At 44.1% G+C, this 23,902-nt stretch overlaps 1 protein-coding gene across 1 annotated transcript; it reads right to left on the reverse strand.

Annotated features, from left to right (window-relative positions):
• Positions 1 to 17,824: 17,824 nt before the first annotated feature.
• On the reverse strand, positions 17,825 to 20,646 carry LOC133928546 (auxin-responsive protein IAA1-like). The gene is made up of 5 exons (XM_062374936.1): positions 20,269 to 20,646; positions 19,994 to 20,178; positions 19,762 to 19,876; positions 18,195 to 18,256; positions 17,825 to 18,074 (listed from the first exon to the last, which is right to left on the reverse strand). Exons 1-5 carry the CDS (start codon positions 20,460 to 20,462, stop codon positions 18,055 to 18,057), a joined length of 576 nt encoding a protein of 191 aa, XP_062230920.1. The 5' UTR covers positions 20,463 to 20,646; the 3' UTR covers positions 17,825 to 18,054.
• Between the last annotated feature and the right edge of the window lie 3,256 nt (positions 20,647 to 23,902).

Raw genomic sequence — 23,902 nt, forward strand, 5'->3', positions numbered from 1 at the left:
CAGAAATGGAATGATACTCACAATTTGCAAAAAGATCGGGGTATTCTGATTGGATTCAATCCTCAGACTCCCAAGTAGCTTCGTCCTCCGTGTTGTTCTCCATTGCACCTTGATGAATTTGATGCATTGGTTTTGCGTCTTGCGCTTCGCTTCATCCAATATCTGAATTGGGCGTTCGCAATAGGATAGATCGGGTTGTAAGTCTTGGTTTGCAAAATCAATGACTTCAGTTGGGACTCGAAAACATTTCTTCAATTGCGAGACATGGAATACATTGTGAACATGAAGAGGGATGGAGGTAATTCCAGCTGATAGGACACCTCTCCTTGCCGAGCAATGATTCGAAAAGGGCCTACATAGCGAGGCACCAACTTTCCCTTAACTTGAAAGTGTTGCGTCCTCTTGAGAGGAGATACTTTGAGATAGACAAAATCTCCAATGATGAACACTAGCTCTCTTTGATGTCGATCTACATAGCTCTTTTGACAGGATTGAGCCGCGAGTAGACACATGCGAACGGTCTTGACACGCTCTTCTGCCTCTTTGACCAAGTCCGGGCCCAAGAAGGATCTTTTGCCGTACTCGGACCAATTTAGCAGCATTTGACATCTCCTTCCATAGAGCGCTTCGAACGGGGACATTTGGATGATGGATTGATAACTATTGTTATAGGAAAACTCTGCAAATGGTAAGCAAATATCCCATCTTTTCCCATATGTTAGAGCACAAGCCCTCAATATGTCTTCAAGAATCTGATTAACTCTCTCCGTTTGGCCTCCGGTTTGGTGATAAAAAGTGGTACTATAGAACAATTTGGTACTCATAGCTTCGTGGAGGATTATCCAAAAATGAGAGGTGAATTGAGTGCCTCGATTGGAAACAATCTTCCTAGGAATTCCAAGAAGGCAAACAATTCACAAGAGATATAACTCAGCATAGTCCTTTGCACTATATTGAGTTTTCAAGAGGAGAAAATGTGCAGACTTAGTAAATCGATCCACGATGACCCAAATGGAGTATAGCCTCGGGAGGTCTTGGGTAAATCAACAACAAAATCCATGCCGATCTCCTCCCATTTCCATGAAGGAATAGTCAATGGTTGAAGCATACTAGCCGGTCTGAGATGATCAACTTTCACCCGTTGATAGACATCACATTTCGACACATATAGGGCAATTTCTCGCTTCATACGAGTCTGCCAAAACCTTTGCTTGAGATCTTGATACATCTTGGTGTTTCTGAGATGGATGGACAACAGAGATTTGTGAGCTTCATCCAATATTTTCTTCCTTAGCTCAAGGACCTTAGGGATCACTAGTCATTTTCTGAACCACAAGGTACCTTGATCATCAACTGAAAAACATATGGCTTTCCCCTCTTTTATTTTGTCACGAATTTTGTCCATGCCATTGTCGTCTTTTTGAGCTTCTTTAATTTGGTCAAGGAGGGTGTATTTTATCTCAGTATTGGAAAGAAATCCCTCTGGTACCATCTCGAGTCCAAGTCTTTGAATTCATCACAAAGCGTGGTAACTCCAGGCTTGAGCGAGAGACAATTGCATTGAGCCTTTCTACTCAAGGCATCGATGACAACATTCGCCTTGCCAGCATGATAATGAACTTTCAACTTGTAGTCGTTGATCAGTTCAAGCAATCTTCTCTGCCTCAAATTAAGATCGGCTTGGGTGAAGATGTATTAGACTCTTGTGATCAGTGTAGACATGACAAAGATTACCTAGGAGATAATGGCACCAAATTTTTATAGCATGCATAACGGCCGCAAGCTCTAAATCATGAATTGGGCAGTTCTCCTCACGGCACTTTAACTGAAAGGAAGCATAAGCAATGGCTCGACCCTCTTGCATGATAACACATCTGAGGCCTATGCAAGAAGCATCGCAATAGACATCGAAATTTTTGTTCATTTCCAGTTGAGCAAGAACGGGTGTGGTAGTAAGAAGACTCTTCAATGTTTGGAAAGTTTCTTTACATTCGTTAGTCCACTCGAATTTACTTGCCTTCTTTAGCAGCTCAATCATGGATTTGGCAATATTTGAGAAGTTCTCAATGAACCGGTGGTAGTAACCCGCAAGTACAAGAAAACTCTAGATGTTAGTAACACTTTTGGGTTGAACCCAATTGAGAACCTCTCGCACCTTACTTGGGTCAACAACAACTCAGTTTTCAGAAAGAACATGATCAAGGAAAATAACTTCTTTGAGCCAAAATTCACATTTGCTAAACTTGGCATAGAGACGATGATCTTGAAGTCATCCAAGAACAATTCGAAGATGCTCTGTATGTTCTTCTTCAATCTTGGAATAGATGAGAATATCATTGATGAAGATTACAACAAATGAGTGGAGCTCTTCCATGAAAACCATGTTCATCAGATACATGAAGTAGGTCGGTGCATTAGTCAGGCCAAAAGACATGATGGTGTACTCAAATAGTCCATAGTGAGTAGAGAAAGTTTTCCTAGAAACATCCTTCGATCGGATCTTGATTCGATGATAGCCCAACCTCAAGTCGATCTTGGAGATGAAATGTGCCCTGGTCAATTGGTCAAATAATATGTCAATACGAGGAAAAGGATACTTATTCTTCATGGTGACAGCGTTGAGTGGATGATAATCAATGTCCATCCATAACGAGTCATCATTCTTCCTGACAAAGAGAACCGGGCATCCCCAAGATGAGGAGCTCTGTCGGATGAACCCTTTCTCAAGAAGCTCCTTCAACTGCTTTTTCAATTCCACTAAATTATTTAGAGGCATCCGATAAAGTCTCTTGGATACTGGAGCTGTTCTGAGCATGAGCTCAATAACAAATTCGATATCCCGGTTGGATGGCATTCCTAACAATTCTTCCAGAAAAACATCAGGGCACTCGCATACCACAGGAATATCTAGGATATCCATGGTTGCGGCACTTGTCAAGGAGTAAAGATGGGAACCGCCCTCTCCAAGGTGAAGGGGGGTCCGCACACCACTCGAATTTTCAAGAGAGATAACTCCTTTAGTACAATCAATAAGAGCACCATTTTTGGTTAGTCAATTCATTCCTAAGATGATATCTACTCCTCTAGTATCGATCACAATCAAGTTCACAAAAAACAAAACTCCATCAACGAGGACCTAGCCATAGGAAACAACTTGATTGGCTTGTAGCTTGGTACCAGGTGCATCAATGTGAAAGGAAGAAAGTAGTGACTTGATGACAATATTGTGATGCAGGACAAAATCTTCCATGATGAATTAATGAGATGATCCAGAATCAAAAGGTACGATCACAAGATGAGAATTCACAAGTAGTGTACCAACGAGTACGTTGGCATCCTCTCGAGCTTCTTCAGCGGTGATGTGGTTCACTCGACCACGCTTGGGAACTTGATTAGTCTTGGGGACTTGACGATAGGGTTGCACGGGTAGTGATGGTCTTAGAGCAATCACCATACCTCTTGGCTTCGAGAATCGGCAATCCTGCGCGAAGTGTCTAATACATTCACAGTTGAAGCATGGGCCTCCGGGGTCCAGTCACACTCTCTTGGGTTCCAACGGGTCTCAGAGCTTGTCCTTGAGAAGAGGAGTACAGACATCGCACCACCCACATCGGTCCTGAGGTAGTTGAAGTCAAAACATGATGTGGAGGAGGATGATTCTCCGTGCAGGGAAGTTGAGAGATCCCACCCATAGAAGGCAACATGCCCTCTTGCACTTCTTCTCCTCCCAATGGATCTTGATCTTGTGCTCGATGCTCCCAATGGATCTTGCCTCTTTGCTTGAGGTCCAGGAATTCCCGCTTCTTGATATTCATCACACCCTTGGGGATGTGGTAGTCACGGAAGGTCTTGCGGAACTCTGCTCAAGATACACGATGGTCGACGATGTGCATGGCAAGATAGTTGGTCCATCACGTGCTGACGACACCCTAAAGTTGATGGGCAACAAAAAGGGCCTGCTTGTGGTCTACGCACCTGAGAAGAGTGAGCTTCTGCTCAATGGTACAGAGCCAGTGGTCCACATCAAGGGGATCCTCATCACGTGTGAAGGTAGACGGTTGAGTTTGGAGGCAGTTTGAATAGTTGTTGTGGCGTCTAGCTCCACCTCCTCCTTGAGGGCCATGTTGTGCACAAGAGCTTCAACAAGGCCGGTTTGTGCCTGACGATTTTGCTCGATTTGCATCAATACATCCGCAATGGTTGGCATTGGGGGTGGTGATGAAATGTTCCTGTTGGAGCCCTCGAGAAGGGTACTCTTGAAATTGTTTTGGCTCATCATCCTGTTAGTGACGACAAGGATGAAATAAAGATGAATGATAAATCTCCGATTTAGCGGAAATGGCATCGGTCGGATCAAGGCAAGTGATGCCCAATGAAAGCATCCTATGATAGGGAAAAATGCATGTTCAAAGATAAGGTGCAACAAAAGCATACATGTAGCCTAGCTCACTGCTCTCAATGCGTTCTGTGCAAGTGTTAGCAATTAGACCACAAGACTGGTGTCAGACCTTCCTTTCCACCACATTCCACACACAACACAATTTTCAACAACAAAATTGCACGCGATCCAGTAATCACGATCGTACTCTTAATAATTTTACAAATACATTACATTTAGGGGCATAACATCGCTAATTAATCATCCAAAAATTCACAAAAAAATAAGCTACACCCTATTACATTGTTCTTAACTCCAACTAACCTAGAACCACCCGCGATACGGAGTTCTAACAAAGTCCTCCGAGAATTCAACCAAAAGATGAGCATGAGGAGACACATGTCATAGGGAGCACTTGGGTGTCCAAGATGCTACGATTCACTAACCGTACACTACTTCTTCCTCACCTGCAAAACTCAACAAAGAAAGGTGAGTATGAAGGTACTCGTAAGATTTATTCTATAATGGGTATATATAATAACCTGACTCCAATGATCATACATTTGGGGATGCGTAGCAAGGAATCGGCTACAAGGTTAAATGAATTTATACGCAAAATTATTTTATCGACTCAAGGGTGTGAGCATCTACACATCTTAACATCTCATATCTTCCTATCATGAGATCATACCATAAACATAATTGTTACTCGATCATACTCCTCTCAACATAATTCACCACTAGCAACTTCCCAACATACCACATACATCCCAACATCGGAACTCTACGATTGATGCAGATGGATATAAGCATGCTCATAACCGATAGTACAACAATTCAAATTGATCTGACACCCTACAAGGGGTACATATTTACGTATATGACTCGGGTCCATCTACATGGCCCTCGAGACAACATTTCTCATATCAGGAACTACCCACTTGTATATGCCTCTATGGCACTGGGGTTACCACGAGAGTGTCCCGGACATCTCCATCTCCCCGCGCACCTTGCTTCTCCTCATCCCTTTTCTCTTACGCATCATAGGGTCGCAAGTCAAGCATTAGCACAATGTGTGATAATCGGCTTATTCGTGCATTTATTGAATATGTGGAAGTACGGAAAGTGCTTAAGCCAACAGCAAACAATGGTCGGTGCTTAATCGATGCAAGCGTTCTATTGCATTTGGGTTCCTCTCGTGACCTACCCCTAACACAGCCCATCTCGTCTCATCCTCACCAACTCATTCATCCCAAACTCATTTGCATTGTGAAATACATTTGAGTCCTATAGCTCACGAACGATGGGCATACCACCACTCGACTTTTACTGATGACCTATGCATTGCTAAGCATCTCAAATATCTTTTAAATTAGACATTAACATTGTTATACCCTGGTTATAAGTATGAGGATTATCAATAAATCAAGGTAGGAGCAATGCATCAACATAGGTCGTACCCACAAATCCTGACATTGACTCACTAATATGCACAGCATACATAAAGCGATAACTTACAAATTAGACACCACAAGATCCAAAGTAAAAGGTGAAATATGCTTAGATGCTTGCCTTGTTGCTCTGGCACTTCACTCACGTACACCTCTGGTTCGGTTTCGTCCTCGACCGCTTGAACTGTCGACGCGTCACCCTCTAAACAATGGAAGAACACATTGAATGAATAAACAAATGATGGAGATGAATGCTTATGATGTATGATTATGAACGAGATGCAATGTGCCGTGTTATGGAAACATTTTCAAAGCAATTGGGTTAAAAGAGGTTTGAATCTCGTATGAGACAACCTAAGGTCACAGGGTTCTGAGTAGCTGGCAGTCAGACTGGCCCAGGCGACGGTGACCTGGTGGTCAGACTGGACCCATGGCGATCAAACCACTGGATCTAGTGGTTAGACCGTCCCTAGTGGCGGTTTCAATCCTGACTATGGAATTTGATTGGAAATTTGACGGGCCAAGTCACAACCTGGTGGTCAGATTGACCCTAGTGGTGGTCATTCCGCTAGGCCTAGTTGATGACACGTCGGTGAGGTCGCCGGCAAAAGCTCCGGCAATGTCTTCGATCATAAAGGGTACCAAAACACTCTACAAGACTAAGGGAGTATTTCTTGGGGGTTTGGGCAACATGCATGAGGCCAAACTCGGGGACCCCATGAATGAAGTCTATGGCTAGGGTGGAGCTCGGGTCTAAACCAAATAGGGACCGGTTAGAGATCGGGAATGATGGGGAAAATGGTACGGGAAGTCTCACCTTAGCATGGAGAAGCTTTTTGGGGGTTGGCCAACTTCAGGGAAGCTTCGATTCGAAGATTAGGCTCTGAGGTGGTGATTGACATTGAGGTGGAAGAAGTCATGTGGAAGCATCTCCAGCGAAGAAGACGGCGGGAAGGAGCTCGGGGATGCCTTCAGAGAGCTCAGGGAAGTCCTCTCCATTGATCTTCGACCGTCGAGGTGGTCGAGGTGATCTCTCTATCTCTCTCCATTTGGTGCAGAGGAGTGTGTGAGGGAGTGAATGAATGAGAGAGAGCGAGTGAGAGTTGGTCGATGGCTTTAAGTGGTACCTCTATGCTCTAACAGTCAGACCACGGGGAATCCTAGCCAAACCACGGGCAGGACCCAGTGCTGATTGTCTTCTTTCTTTTCCTCGTTTCTTCCTTTTTCTTTTTCTTCTCCTTCCTAAATGACTTTGGGGGTCTTCCTATTTATTTTTAAACAATTTTCACTCATAATATATATGGTGGAAATGCGCACTGATCAACATCATAACATTTTTTAAAAAAAATTTAAATATTAAATCAAAATCAAACACATGAAGCATGATGTCATGATTCGTATGCATGCTTAAAGACTAGATTAGGGTTTTAGGTGTGACACTAGAAGTTCTTTTCTTGAGATGCGACCATGACATTATGAGCATTCATCTTTTTTTCTTATTAGCCTTGTCGGTTTTCTTGTTGGACTTGCGCTTCTCAGCTGACTTAGAATTCTTGACCCCTACGCTAGGATGAGGTAGCTTCTCCCCATTCTCGAGTGATTTGTTCCAAGCGACAGCTTTCGCAGTGGTTGCGTAGCGCTCAACCAACTCAAACAATTCTCTGACATTTCAAGGGGACCATATCACCATATCTTCAATCAACCTCCTGTCCCATACGCCTTATCGAAAGGTGCAAATGACTGAGGGGTTGGTGATCTCAAGGATCGTGTTTCTGATGTTGCTGAAACACTTGATGAAGTCTTGGAGCGACACCTTTGGTCCTTGTTAGAGTCAATGAAGACTGTTTTCTTTCCTAGGGTAGGCATACGTGCCCTAGAAGTTCGCCAAGAAAAGGTCACAAAGATTTTCCCAGGAGGAAACTTATTTTGGTTGGAGATTGGTCAGCCATGACTAGGCTGACCCTTCAAGAGCCATGTGGGGGGGGGGGGTAATTGGTCATGACCTTCTCATCTCCCCTAGCCGCCAGGATGGCTATCGTGTAGATCTGGAGAAACTTCATCGGGTTGGCACTTCCATTATATTTTTCAATTGTATCGGGTCAGAATCTACTTAGCCAACAAACTGATCTGAGTTGATGCATAAATGTCTAACACCCAGTAACCAAAGGGCTTCCCCTATAGCCATGCTCATTGCATCGATCGTCAGGGGTCAATCGGTCATGAACCTTGGATTTTTTTTTAGGCCTTTCGGCAGACACAACATCTTTCATCCTACCACGTTGGCTTCTGGGCATTCTGTATAGGCCCTAGAATGATGTCCCCATTGGGAATTATTAGGAGTCTTTTTAGAGGCACACCTCTCATGTCCTTTATATGAGGACGAATGTCAGCTACCCTAAGGTACTTGGTTCTTTTGGATTCAGGTGACTGAGGCCTCAACTTGAATTTGGGCACAGGTGATACACCAAGTTATCTCCTGCGTACAGCAAGCACCGGCGGGAGTTTCCCATCGACCTTGAAGGGGATTAAAGAGGAGCGCTCTCATGTGCTCGAGCTGTTGCACGATGTTGGATGCATACTGTCGGGCGTTGAACTGGCCAAATATGTTCTTACAAGTTAGAGTGACATCATGGTCTTTTCCCTGGTCACCGCTAGCGTTCTCGGGAGCAATTGCAGGAGGAGACACTTTGGTATTGGAGTTTTATGGAGGAACTCCCCCTATGGGTAGATTGCCACCGTTACTAGGGTTAAAAAAGCCATCCACAATCTTATCACCTACCTCAATGGCGTTGATCTCATGACACTCCTTGAAGTCATCGGTGGAAGAAGAAGAAGTGTTGAATTCGAAAAATCAAGGCTCATCCTCTAGGATCTCCCCATCATGGTCGTTGATTCTTTGGTAGGTGACACCACCGGGAGGGGGGACAGGTTTTGCTATTGGGTCTTTTGACCCCCCATCTTTATGATCACCTGGATGATCGTCTTGACCAGCCGAGTAATGAGTCTATCGGTCGCATGTTATTTTTGGAGATAGATTAATCTCTGTACCTCATCGAGTTTGACATAGACGTCGGGTCCAAAATCGTTGCAGGACTCAATATAAGTGGAACCCATGAGTGAAGAAGCGATACTTTCTTATGATGACTGATGTACTCATATCCCCACATATGGTGCCAGTTGTCGATGATCTGAAAATTACTGCCGATATATTTGAAGGTAAAAATAGGGATACATGTATGTCGCAGAAAGAGTATTGGATAAGAGACACATATTAATATAGGTTCGGACCTCCCAGAGGATAACAACTCTACGTCATGTATTGCCTTGATTATCTCATGAACAAATATTACAACAATGAGGGGGGGGGGGGGTCTAGTCCTAAGAGTAAAGGCGGATTATGTCATGTTCTTGGTTCTAAGTCCTAATCGGATGAAGAGGTTGTCTGTCGTGGATCTTCGAATGAGTATATGGTTTCTACTGACTAGGCTTGATCTAGGGTTTCATGACTTCAGGGATCTTGAAGGCGGGAGATGTTTTACTGTTGAAAGGCTCGTAGGCTTGTGTTGGCGTGGCTTGGATGTACCCCTCCCCTCCTTTTATAGTCGGGGTATGGTGGGCGTAAGCTACTCAGACTCGTCCCGAGCATACCTTCCTTGTATTTTAAGTCCTTTGGATGTCTAGGTGAGACCTGCCAAATATAAAGATAGCCTCCATATTGGATACGATTACCTACCCATCCACATGCCCCAGATACTCCATGGCGGTTACGAAACCACACTGGAACAAGTAAAGGGTACATGCAAAGTGGGTTTATCTTGTAGATATACCGTATTTATAGAATATATAATAAATAATTACATATCCTCGTTAGGGTGTTTGCTAAGTTCTTCATCTTCCAGAAGTAATTGGTTGTCGAGAGCTCCTTCTTCTTTGGATTGGTGAGTTGCATGCGTATCTGGACAACATGCGCCCACGATCGAGAGGCAAACATCCTCTCATGTGCTTCCCAGGCCTACCACACACTCATCATGTTCATGACATGCGATAGTTGTCTTATGTCAGTGAAGCAAAGATGCCACTGAGCACGATTTGATCGCAATTGAACCAAGACTTGTAGTCTAGATTCGCGATCTCACTTGCACCTTGAGTCGTCATCATACTAACAATTTGCTAGTTGCACTGTGTTGACGGCACGATCGATCCTGCTGATGATGTGCCGAGTTTGTTGACAATGATAGCGAGCAGTGCCCAAGCGACTAGGAAGATGAGCCACGGTGAAGAACTTGAGCAGTCGCACGGAGCGCTTTCCAAAAACCTTATTCGCCCTCTCCCAGTGCAAGATCTCAAGAGCGAGGGTTTCGGAGACCTGCTCTCCCATTCACTGGTGCACGCCAACGCTGGGATGGAATAGACTACAATAGTAGCACAACCGAGAGAGAAAGAGACAAAACCCTAACTCTTATATAGACTCACATAATGAGAGCGTTCTCAATTTTAAGGCTACTCTCAATTCGCAGTCTATGTTATACATGTACCTAATGAAGTGGGGATCCTTGCATATATAGGGAGAAAACCCTCACCTCTACCTCTATTAGCAATATGGTACTAATAGAGGGTGGGCTTCTACATGGGCGACATCTCCACAATATGGGCCTTTGAGATTTATTAGGAATTATTATATGGGCCGGTCCAATAATTCTAACAATCCCCCACCAGATCTCAAAGTCCCATAGAGAATTGGCAGTTTCCCACTATTGTTTGATATACCAGTGTTTCAGTGGAGACTGTTAAGTTGAACATACATATAGAGCATCAAGCTACACTCATTCACAACTTGAACAATGGACTATGCCTTGAATTGCAAGTTTGTGCAAACAAGTTTTACTTAAAATCATAACTGATACATAGCTGCTAGTAGGCTACCCCGCGGGTGGAGCATATAAGTCCTACTTTATGGTCTCTTTATGAGTTTACTAGAGATCACCCAAATCTCATAGACTGCGACCAACAGTCAGACTCATATAAGTGTGTTCTTTCAAGAATGCCCTGTAGGTCAGTATTTTAGCTACTTAAAGCCAACATAACACATTAAGGCAATAGCCAACCTACCTTACAGACCTATAATAGTATTGCATCTTCACTTGAGTGGGTCAAATAACAAAGGTACTCCCCTTCAGTTAGACCAATAGCTTGTTCCTCCCAGGTCCTAATTCACAGGATCTCCGATCACATAGGTTGGGTTACCACTATGATATAACTCACATGGGTCTCATACCCATCTCCTTCGATGCATTATCTATCACACTCTGTGATAGTCCCTTTGTAAAGGGATCTGCCAGATTCTTAGCTGTTTGGATATAATCCAAGGTTATCACTCCAGAGTTTTATATTTCTTGACAGACTTCAATCGTTTCTTTACATGCCTTGAGGACTTGTCATTATCCTTAGAACTGTTTACTTTGATAATAACCGTCTGATTATCACAGTTCATAAGGATAGCTGGTACTGATTTCTCAACCACAGGTAAGTCCATCAACAACTCTCGCAGCCATTCTGCTTAAACAGTGGTTGTGTCTAATGCAGTGAGTTCTGCTTCCATAGTTGAACTTGTCAAGATGGTCTGTTTGCAAGACCTGCATGATACAGCAACACCACCTAGAGTGAATACATATCTACTTGTGGTGTAAATCTCATCAGCATCATATATTAAATTTGAATCACTATAACCCTCCAGTACCGATGGGTACCCGAAATAGTGAAGACCATAACTCATAGTACCAATCAAATAGTGCATAACTCGCTCAAGCGCATGCCAATGTTCATCACCCGAGTTAGAAGTAAAGCGACTTAATTTGCTCACAGCCAATGAAATGTCAGGCCTTGTAGCACCAGCTAGATACATGAGTGATCCAATAATCTAAGAGTATCTTAGTTGGTTCCTACCATTCTTCTTATTCTTTTGAAGTATCACGCTGGGATCATAAGATGTTGGAGAAAGCTTGCTATCCTAGTAGCCAAAGTGGCTCAAGACTTTCTCAATATAATGAGATTGTGTAAGAGTAATCTCATTCTCTCCTTTGATTAACTTGATGTTTAAGATTATATTAGCCTCACCCAGATCTTTCATATCAAAGCTTTGAGATAAGAAAGACTTGACCTCATTAACCACGTCAAGGTTTGTCCCAAATATCAGTATGTCATCAACATACAAGCACAATATAACTCCCTCACCCCTATCATGGTGATAGTACACACATTTATCTGCCTCATTGACCGAAAAGTCTACAGATGTTAAAGTTTTATCAAACTTCTCATGCCATTATTTAGGAGCTTGTTTAAGGCCACACAAGGAATTCAACAAGTTACACACCATGCCTTCTTGACCTTTTACTACAAATCTATTAGGCTGTTCCATATAAATGTCCTCATCCAACTCTCCATTAAGGAAAGCTATCTTAACATCCATCTGATGAACGATGAGACCATGTGAGGCAGCTGAGGAAAGTAGCACTCGGATAGTAGTCAATCTCGCAATAGGTGAATAAGTGTCAAAGAAGTCTTCACCTTCCTTTTGGGTATAACCCTTGGCCACAAGCTGAGCCTTATACTTTTTAATAGTACCGTCGGGCCTAAGCTTCTTCTTGAACACCCACTTGTAACCCACAGGTTTGCAACCATATGGTCGTTCTATGACCTCCCAAGTCCCATTTGCGAGGATGGAATCCATTTCGCTCCGAACAACGTCCTTCCAGTAGTCTGCATCTGGAGATGCAAACGCTTCTAAAATAGACTTGGGAGTATCATCCATAAGATATACAGTGAAATCATCACCAAAAGACTTTGTAGTCCTTTGTCTCTTACTCCTCCTAGGAGCATCACTGTCATCCTTCTCAGGATCTTGCTCATATGTCTGTTCAATAAACTCAAGAGGTGGAGTAGGTTAAGAAATTATCTTAGAAGATAGTCTAGACATGCTATGTAAATCTTTCATGGGATATATGTGCTCAAAAAATGTTGCATCACGAGACTCCATCATTGTATTGACATGCACGTCAGGTACCTCAGATTTAACCACTAAAAACCTATAAGCAATGCTCCGATGAGCATATCCCAGAAAGACATAATCCATTGTTTTAGGTCTGAGCTTGCACTTTTTAGTTATTGTTACATTAACTTTCATCAAGCATCCCTAAGTGCGCAAATAAGAAAGTGATAGCTTTCTCTCTTCACATTCTTTAAATAGGGTTTTCTCCTTATCCTTGAGAGGAACTCTATCCAGGACATGACATGAAGTCAACAGAGCCTCCCCCACCATGCCTTAGATAATCCCGCAGTGTCTAACATGGCATTAACCAAGTCATTCAATATGCGGTTCTTCCTTTCGGCAACCCCGTTTGATTGAGGTGAATAGGAAGGCGTCCTCTCATCAATAATCCCATGTTTCTCACAGAATAAGTCGTAATCACTAGAGAAATACTCTCCACCAAGATCCGACCTAATTCTTTTGATCTTTCTCTCTAGTTGATTCTCAACTTCTATCTTATAGATTTTAAAGTGATCTTTTAAAGTGATCTAGAGCCTCATCTTTAGTTTTCAACAAATAAATATAGCAATATCTAGTCGCATCATCAATCAAAGTCATGAAATATCTTTGTCCACCCTTCGTCAACACACCATTCATCTCACATAGATCTGAATGAATAGTTCTAGAGGTGCCAAATTTCTCTCTTCGGCTACCTTGTAGGGCTTACTAGGTTGTTTTGATTGCACACAACTATGGCACTTAGAACCTTTGACTATGAAAAAATTTGGAATTAAACTCATGCTAGAAAGTCGAGTCATAGAACCAAAATACAAATGACATAATCGTGAATGCCAAATACTAGCATCATCATTAACATTGCCACAAATATGGTTCACAGACTTATTGCTGAAATCAAAAAGGGAAAAACGAACAGGCCTCCGCACTCATAGCCTTTAGCAATAAATTATCCATGCTTTGACACTACTACTTTATTGGACTCTAACACCACCTTAAACCCATCTCTACAAAGAAGGGAGCCACTAACTAGATTCTTGTTCATTATAGGGACATGATGCATGTTCCTCAACCGCACGATCTTTCCCGAAGTAAACTTCAAATCTACCATGTCAACACCATGAACAGAAGCATGTGACCCATTTCCCATTAGGATGGAAGAATCATAGATGACCTGATAAGAAGAGAACATTTAGATATCAACACACACGTGAACATTGGCCCCTGTATCGATCCACCAATTAGTAGACTAAAATACTGAAAACACTGAAGGTAATTTTCATACCCTGCAGCTCCATTTTCAGCTTCGCCAATGGTCACCACATTAGTAGTCTTTGAGTTCTACTTTTGTGGAGCCTTGCTTCCCTTGCGGTCTGGACAATCCATGATGAAATGTCCAATCTCACCGCACACAAAGCAAGGCAGTTTTGCCGTGTTCATCTTCTTCTTCTTGAAGGTGGTAGTTTTGTTTGGCTTATTATATGTCCCTTTGTTCTTGTTGTGGAATGGCTTTTGCACCATATTGGCGTTAGGCTGTCCCTCGCCTCCTTTTAGACTTACATCCTTAGCCCGAGCTTTATCCTCGATATCAAGAGACGCGATCAAACTCTCAACAGTAATCTCTTGTCTCTTGTGCTTTAGAATAGTGACAAAGTTTCTCCACGAAGGAGATAACTTGGCAAAGATGCCTCCAGCCACAAACTTGTCAGGTACATTGATTTTGAGGAGTTTGAGTTCCTTCATGATGCACTAAACCTCATGAGCCTTCTCGACTACAGAGTCATTTTCAACCATCTTTTAGTCATGATATTGCTCCATGATATACAGTTCACTTCCTGCATCTGATGCACCAAATTTCACATTCAGTGTATCCCACAACTCCTTCGTGCTTTGTATCTGCATGTACACATCACAAAGATGGTCACCAAGAACGCTAAGAATGCATCCTACAAAGAGTGTATTGGCATCCGTGAATGCTTTTTCCTGCTCAGCAATAAGTATTTCTTCCGGCTTGCCATTAGCCACCCAATAGGCATTCATAGTTGTTAGCCATAGAGTGACCTCGACTTGCCATCTCTTAAAATGCACACAAAAAAACTTGTCTGGCCTCAGTGCATCAACAAATCCAGTCATTAATAAACCTAAGTGCCTACAATAAGGTTTTTGGATTGTTAAAAAATAAGGCACATTTAGGTTTAGTTTAATCCATAAATAATTCATTAGCAGAAACTGATAAACCGATATGATCATATTATCAGAGCATAATATAGACATGTGTACGAAAGCACAACATATGACTCACGTAACATGGTTTTTACGTACTGGTCCAGCGTTGTGGAGGTTCCTGAAGATGTTGGTTGCACTGTGTTGACGGCACGATCAATTCTGCTGATGACGCGCTGAGTTTATTGACGATGACAACAGGTAGCACCCAAACGACTAGGAAGATGAGCCGTGATGAAGAACTTGAGCAGTCACGCGGAGCGCTTCCCAAAAACCTTATTCACCCTCTCCCGGTGCAAGATCTCAAGAGCGAGGGTTTCGGAGACCTGCTCTTCCGTTTGCCGGTGCACGCCGACGCCAGGATGGAATAGACTACAGCGGCAGCACAACCGAGAGAGAATGAGGCAAAACCCTAACTCTTATATAGACTCACGTAATGAGAGCATTCTCAATTTTAGGGCTACTCTCAATTAGCAGTCTTTGTTGTATGTGTACCTAATGAGGTGGGGGTCCTTGCATATATATAGGGAGAAAACCTTCCCACCTCTACCTATATTAGCAATATGATACTAATAGAGAGAGTCTCAACATAGATCACCTCTCCACAATATGGGTCTTTGAGATTTATTAGAAATTATTACATAGGTCAGCCCCAATAATTCTAACAAGAATCTCATCCGATCCCTTCATGTTATATATGCCAATTAGAGATATAGAGTTCGTTTGAATTGACCATAGCTAAAGATGCCCAAGTGGGCCAGGTCAAATGGATCGGCACGAGGCACGACCATTCTGGCCCGACCCAGGCACAGCACGACACGACAGCTGACAGGCCAGGCCAGCATGACACGACGACTTGGGTCGTGCCTGGGCCAGAGCCACGGCACGACGGGCCGACACGACACAGCCTGTTTAACTATTCATATTTTTTAGTATTTTATATAATTTGTCTAGATCTAATACTATATAGGATATGTGGTGGTAGTGTGTTTGACTCACAAGTAGAAGGTCGGGTGTTCGATTCTGAGTGAAAGCAAGTTTTTGTGATTTTTTCCACGGGCTGACGGGTTGACGAGCCAAAAAAATCATCGGGCCTACCGTGCCGCGTGCCAGTACGATACGGTACGGTCCGGTCTTAAATGGACCATGCCTGGGCTGAGTCGCGGCACGTGGGCCAGCACGACACGACCCGTTTAGCTAATGAGCCATGCCTAAATGGGCCATGCCTCAATGAGCCCATGCCGTGCCGGGCCGAGCCGCCCATTTGGCCATATCTGACCACAGCATCAGCTATTGCCACACGTCCTACAGGACTCGATTCAAAACTAGTTTATATCTATATGATATCTATCTCTAGCTCCTAAACATATCAACTCTGCGATAACAATTCGATCAGGTCACGCGCTAGCTATTCAAACTCACGCTATCTTAACACTCCAAAGCAGGAACATGGCTTCTCCAAACAGGACTTCAGTAGGAGCGAAATCAAAATTGCTCCAGGGCGGTCTGCAGATTTTGTGCATCTGTCTCCAAGATAATTCGACCATGGATTTGCTGAAGCTTAGTAAGTAGTAGTAACTTAATATAAGACCTGAAGGATCTCTCTTGTGTGAGCCAAATTGAATGGCAATGATGGACATCTTTAAGTGATATCTTAGCGAAAAAACAAAGTTGCTGCTCTTTTTAGAAAAAAAAAATGCTCAAAGAATACCAAAGCGACAATCTATCATGGGCTAACGCCATTGAATTGCAGTTGATCCATCGCTGCCAAACTTCCATTGAACACAGACTCGACAACCTATTTAGACAGGTCACGCATAATAAAACGAAAAAGAAACGTAAAGTGGAATAAGCCAGGTGGTCCCGTGTCAAAAGCCAGCAAATATGGTCTCAGAAAACGAAAAGCCAACAAATATTTGTCCATCGAGGCACGGCATATTGGTCCCAATTTCGACGTCCAACTGTTTGATCAGAGCAGAGAGCCTGTTTCAGCCGTTCAGGCAAAGGTCATTTTTTACAGCAGCTCCTCATCCACTTGTGAAGCAAAAAGCAAGCGAAGAAAGGAACTCTTCGTGTCCAATATTTCATGAGACGACTCATATGTTTTGTCCAATAGTTCATGAGACGACTCATGAATGGCAGCCAGATGAAATGACAGAATGGTATAGAAACCAACTTGCCAATCAAAAGGCTTGGTACTCACTACATGCATCCTTCACGAAGAGGCAATCGCGACGTACACGCTACACCAGCGCAATTCGATGAGATGCATCGCAGCCTACCAAAAAATGCACTCGTTTGAGCAACCACTTCAAGGTACAGTATCATGTAGCTTTCTTTCTACTCGATGGAAAGCTTCAATTTCATTGCTTCACTCTGTCAGCAAGTACTTCCGAACTTCAATTTCATTGCTTCACTCTGTCAGCAAGTACTTCCGAATTCTAGATGCAAAGGATCATGGCGTCAATTGCGCCTCTTATCTCATAACTCGTAATCATATATATGATTTCTAGCTCTTAATATGAACAGAATCAACTGTGAGCGAAAAACAAGCTGAAAGAAGAAGCAATAACAACAAACGGACTGTTTATATTGCACCATTCAGTAAACACAAAACTTGGAGCAAAACCGTTACACGAGATGAGGAGTTCTCTATCGTACCAGGGGCCGCCTTACCTGCATTGCACATCACATGATCCGACAAACTAGCAAGCAACACGAAAGAACTGGGACTCCATGTAACTGGTCTTATTTATCATTAGACAAAGTATAGGTGTATTTTAAAAGCATCATTGTCTTGCTCATCTGTATGTAGACACATTTTACTGTCCATACTACAGGCTACAACCTTTCCCGAAAGCAGAAGTCGATGGCTGTACACGTTTCTCACACACAAGAAGAACCTCAGCAAGCAAAGATGTCTTTTCCTTTGAAGCAGTTTATAGAAAAGGAGTGGATGTGCCTCATTGAGCAGCTCTTGGTGCTGCAGGGAATAGGAAAAATTAGACTCATCCAGAAAAAACTGGACCAAAATTATGGAGCAAGTCACCATCCAAGCTCTGCAAAACAAGGTTCAAAAGGTTGAGAGTACAACAGTAGGTACCTAAGTTAACCGCCTCAGAGCTTTTCATGAGACGAAGACGCTGGCAGGTCTCCACAAACATCCTGTAGAGAAATTAGGGAGGTCAGAATCAACTTGAAGACCTGGAGTCAACTTTTGAGAGAACATTTTGCTAAAAAAAAAATTATAACATATCTTTCAAGTTATCTCTGTTCCTGTGATGCTCTGATTTTGTTGAAATCTTACTAAAACATGTACAAGGAAAAGTAACAACTAATTTAGGTTTGACCATGTTCCTACTTCCTAGATAGGAATCAGATCTCCTACAGGCTTATGCAAGTAATAACGTAGAGGGAATCTAAGTTAGTCAAAAGATATTATGAAAAGTGGAAGGAAATACAACATGAGATATGAGCACAAACAAACAAAACCATTAGCATTTAACCTTAACCTAAAAGGTTATATGCCCATAACAAGCAAGCAGTACCCTCATCCAAAGCAGCTTATCGTAACCAACTTGATTCTTTTATATCTGTGCTCATGCTTATCTAAACTTGATTCTTTTATACCTATGCCCATGATTATCTAATTGTGAAGGGACAAATACATCAAAGCTGTTCAGCCAGTCAGTTACTTGAGAAATAAGAAAAAGAAAGTTTGTTGAGCCCACTAATGTAAGAATAGCACATGATGAAAGAAGAATCAACAAGGGAACAACTATGATTGAGCAACTGGACACTAGATTGAAATTTCCAAAGGGAGGCATTAGTCAAAATTGTTAACTGTCACGGACAATTTCCCATTCTCTGCCCGCCCTTACAAAGTTAATTAAATTGAGTTAATTAATTATTTGATGCATTCAGCAAATAAGGGAAAACATATTGCTTTTAGAACACAATTTAGTAACTAGCATAGATTGCATTTTCTAACTGGTCTTGTTTCCACCGTTGTTAGGTTTTCAGGGGTTAGAAAAATGAAATAGCTAACTGCCCTCTTATGGAAATGGAATATAGGCTTCCAGGCTTTATTGGGCTGCTAATAATTTCATCTCAAAATTTATTAGGTTTGATGTTAGAAATCTATTGGAAGAGGCTCCAAAATTCACAAGGTAAATAAGCGTACAAGTTAAGAATAATTCTTGCAGGTCATGGGATCCAAGACTAATAAATACTAGTATGATCCAACAAACAAACCAAGTGATATCTGTAACAGTGGAAAACAATGAGCAACCTCATGATTCCCTAACTAGTGAAGGAAACTTTGCCCGCTAACAATCACAATATCCAACTGAGGGGATTAATCCCTATTTCCCGTAGTTGTATGCTATGCTACCAAGTACCACCTACCGGATCGATCATTAGCTGAACTTAAATTAACTACTTTCCCCGCAAAAAACCTCAAATTAACCCCTGAAAGGCACCAAAAGCTCTAAATTTCCAGACCTCACATGTCATCGCACTCTGATCCAACAGTGAGCCAATCCATGAACCTAATTATGAGCTGCCTAAATGATCTTAAACAACATGAACTAGTGCTAAAAGAACAACACGAGTTGCTGACTTGCAGCTGCGGATTTAATAACGAGGAAGGCGGTCAAATCAAAACTCACCTCCAGGGGACGTCTCCGACGAGCATCCAGTCGCCGTCCTTATCCTCGTACGTCAGCACGTACTCCGTCCCGCTCACGACGTCGACGAGCTTCATCTCCTCGTTCCCCACCCTGCCTGCATATCCACCCACCCACCAATCCAACCATCAAACACCCCGAAATGATCTGCCAGCCAACCAGTAGTCAACAGCAACGCAAGGCATGCACGAGCGGCAAGCTTAGATGCACTCACGGACGGTGAAGTGGGAGATGAACTTGTCCTGGAGCGCTGCGAGCAGCTGTTCGTAGCCCGTGTACGCCTCGAGGTCCACCTTGCGCTGGTACGGCGCGCCGGCCACGGCCACCTTGACGAACTTGCCCCTGGGGAGAGCGTTCCTCCGGTTCCTGCTCACCGGCGGCCACCCCACCACCCGCGCCCTGCACCAACACGAACGGATCAATCAGACCCAAATCGACCCCGAATGAACCCCCACGAGTCCCTCAGCATGTGAGCGTGCGCTTGCGTACTTGGGGGAGGGGGGAGCGTCGGATGCGGCGGCGGCGGCGCGGGGGGAGCTGCGGTCGACGGGGTCAGAGGTGGAGGCACGCTTGCGGGCGGTGTCGGAGCCCGGGAGGCGGAGGGTGAGGGCCGTGTCCTCGAAGTCGAGCCCCAAGGAGGCCGCGGAGGACTCCGTGGAACTCCGCGCTGTCACCTCCGACATGGTCCGCGGCGGCGGTAGCGGTAGCGGCGTGGCGGGTTTGGTCTGGTTGGTAGCCTGGCTTCGGTTGCGGCGGGAGGCTTCTCTCTCCGTCGGTAAGGTGGGGGCGGCGAGACGAAAGCGGGAGGAGGAGGAGGAGGTTATAGGCAGGTGCGGTCACCGGGCTACCGGTCGCCGGGGTTTAATCCGTGGGCGACGGCCAGTGAAGTTGCGACAAGTGGCGCTCCGGCTCGAGATAGTGGTTTTAGAGGCAGTTTCTCGTGACACCACCTTGGTTAATGCTAATATTGCACCTGGGTCCAACTTGTGGTCTCGAATGTATCTTCATGCTAGCAGCAGCGGACCTAGAGTAAAAATAAAGACTCCTCTTATTTTTTTTCTCTTCTTTTTTTTCTTCTTCTCCTTCTATATCCAAAAATTAAAAAGATGTTTTGGGGGCATCACTATCTTGTTCCTTGCAGGTGCCATCAGCATGATCCTTTTCCAGTATCTCGCGAATAAATGTTATTATTTCTATATAGCTTCTATGTAGGCCCTCTATCCCTGAGTGGATCCGCCTCTGCGTGTGTATTAAGTGTATTGATAGCGCCAACTATAAGTACAAATGAAGAAACAATATATTACTCATATTAGTACAAATGCTTTTGAGAAATATGTATACCAGTATACTACTCCCTTTTATGATATTTTATCCATTAGTATATAATCCAGGAAAAATAATACCGTATAGAAACATGTCACTTCCCCCCTATTCTTTTTTATCTATGTTTCTCATTTGCTGATGGTCTAATACTATGCCGTAGGTAGTACAGTAGTAAGAGTCGGAATACTGAGAACAGGCGAGGTCGTATATACGTGAAAACGCACCCTCTTTGCCAACGCCGTGCCGAACGTTTCCATCTGTGGGCCCGCGCTGCCGGACTGCCGGTTGGCCACCCAACCGCTCGACCCCGCACGACCGCAACCCCATCCGCTCACCCCGTCCCCACCACCCGATCCTAATCCGACGACCCTACACCCGTCAACGGATAACGGGCAGCGACCCGGTAGCGCGTAGCGTACCCCGGGCGGGAAAGCGTGCGGGTCGGATCGTGGGGGCAGGCGATAACGCGGGGCGCGCGTGGGCGAGGCGGGCTGTCGGGGATCTGTCCCCCCGCCCCTCGGGCCTGTACCCGATTTGATTTCGTGGAGCATCTTGCGTGTTTGATTTGGTTGGGCCTGTGGACCGGATCGCTTTCCGCTGCCGCACGCACGGGGAGGAGAGAGGAGCGCGACGCCTGCGGCCGCGGCTCAGTTGCCGCCGGCGGGCAACCCAAGCAACGGAAAAAGCGTCGGACTCTTGGAGAAATCTTCGACCTGTCACTCGATTTAATGTATATATCTCTCCCCATCCTGTACTTCCAGTATTCATTTAGCTCCTTCATCTCAGGTATCGAGAAATTGTCAAGACGTAGATAGTAAGTCATTCTGTGACTAGCGACTAGCGACGATGACTAGACGGTCATGATTTTATACTGTAGCAACAAAAATACAAACATATATATTTTTAAGTGAGATTTGAGCCTACCTTCCAAAAACAGAAATGCAACTTCATTCATCCATTGCCCTCTAATCAGTACTCATCATAACACAAAAGAAGCATAGCAGTGCACACACCACACACAAGGAGAAGATGTTCAAGTTGCGGGTACTGGACCAATGGCTGAGCCAACCATGGCAGCCGTCTGAGGGGAGTAGAGCTAGAGCGTAAATCCGATGAAGGAGGATGATACATAAATCCGGGGAAAACAGCTAGTATTTGTCCACGATAGGGGGTTTGCGGAGCGAAGGGGTGATGGTGTAGGTGCAGGCGACGGCGTGGGCGTGTCAGTAGGCGATGACTCAGGCATAGCCGTGGGCTTAGGCGATCGGCTACGGCAGGGGAGCAGGCGATGACTCAAACGAGGGCGCAGGTGTAGGAGCAGGAGGCTGCAACTGGCGACGCTGCCACAGATGAGAGGAGAGAGTCGAGGTATAAATGAGGAATGGATGGATTGGATTAGGTTTTGTGCGGTACAGGGAATAGTTTCGGGACCAAAATCTGCAAAACAATCCTCCCACATGGACCCACCAGGTGCCAAACTCTGCATCGTCAAGACAACCGCCTAGTCATGCGTAAAGCCGACTAGTCGCATCCAGTCATCGTCTAGATTCACTGGCCAGTATGTCTTTGACCAGAGTTGATCGTCTAGACGGTCTAGCCATTTAGAGTTGTGTCTAGGCCCTAGATCGGACGTTGAGGCTTTGACTAGCGACTAGTCATCGTCTAGACACGCTAGACGATAGTCTACGTGAACATTGGAAATTATGTAAAAGAAATTAACGATGAATAATGGATAGTCACTATATCTAGATACTACATGTGTTTCCGTAATTTTCAGGGCATATCTTTATCTTTAAGAAGGGGATCTTTGGAAGAAAAAACCACCCATAAGTACCCAAGACGTTCTGTAACTGAGAAGGTTTATCTCCAAGAAAATAAAGGAGGAATCCAAAGGACGTACAACACCCTCATATATATATACGGAGCCATGAGACCCTGCGGAGCCATGGGCAAGACAAACCAAAACAAGCGACTAGAAGCTAACACAAGCCAAAGAGGAAGTCGCTGACTAGGTTTAAATCCATCTAGACTAGCTACACCCTCTTGTAACAGACTTATATCAATATGAGACAAACATGACGCAGGGCTATTATCCTCAGGGAGGCTCAAACCTGTCTAAAAACTCATGTGCGTTCCTCTTGTGATTCGTCTACTCAAAGCATCCTCTAATTTTTCAACAAGTTTGTTAGATCGGCGATTCACCAATCATTGATAGCTGACGCCGTCTGTGGGGATCATGGAAAAAGGTGTTGAAGAATCTACACACGAGATGCCATCGACATCACCCAAAGCTTCGTCAAAAACTAGTTTTTCAGATAAGGGGTTCTACAACAAGTTTACCTCTCTTTCTGACAAACCGGTGATCAATTAGTTAGATTTCAACGACGTACTTTCCGGCGATGACTCAAGTGACGTGGTAAGTCGATTTATGGATCAATGCGCTAAAGATTACGGCATCGAGTTCGAACCACTCAGCTGCCAAAACAACTGTGAATGTCCAATTCACATCAAGTTGAGATCTATCCTCGCAATTTCTGGCAACATGGATTGTCAAGATATCAACCCGGAGCAATCCGATGAAGCATCCATGATGGATCTAGATACCTCATTTAGCAGAGATTACCCTCGAGAAGTTTTTGCCATCGGAGACGGGGGGTGATGATCTGGGTCATCATGACGGCAACCCCGCAAACGGTCAGTGTCCTCTGGCCCCGACTATAGGGAATGGTCAGCCTCAGGCGGGCGCTCCACCCCAGGTCCTTAACAGGGCACTGGTCTTAAAATCTCCTGAACATCAATA

The sequence above is a fragment of the Phragmites australis genome, chromosome 9, assembly GCF_958298935.1.
Source record: "Phragmites australis chromosome 9, lpPhrAust1.1, whole genome shotgun sequence".
Classification (NCBI taxonomy): Eukaryota; Viridiplantae; Streptophyta; class Magnoliopsida; order Poales; family Poaceae; genus Phragmites; species Phragmites australis.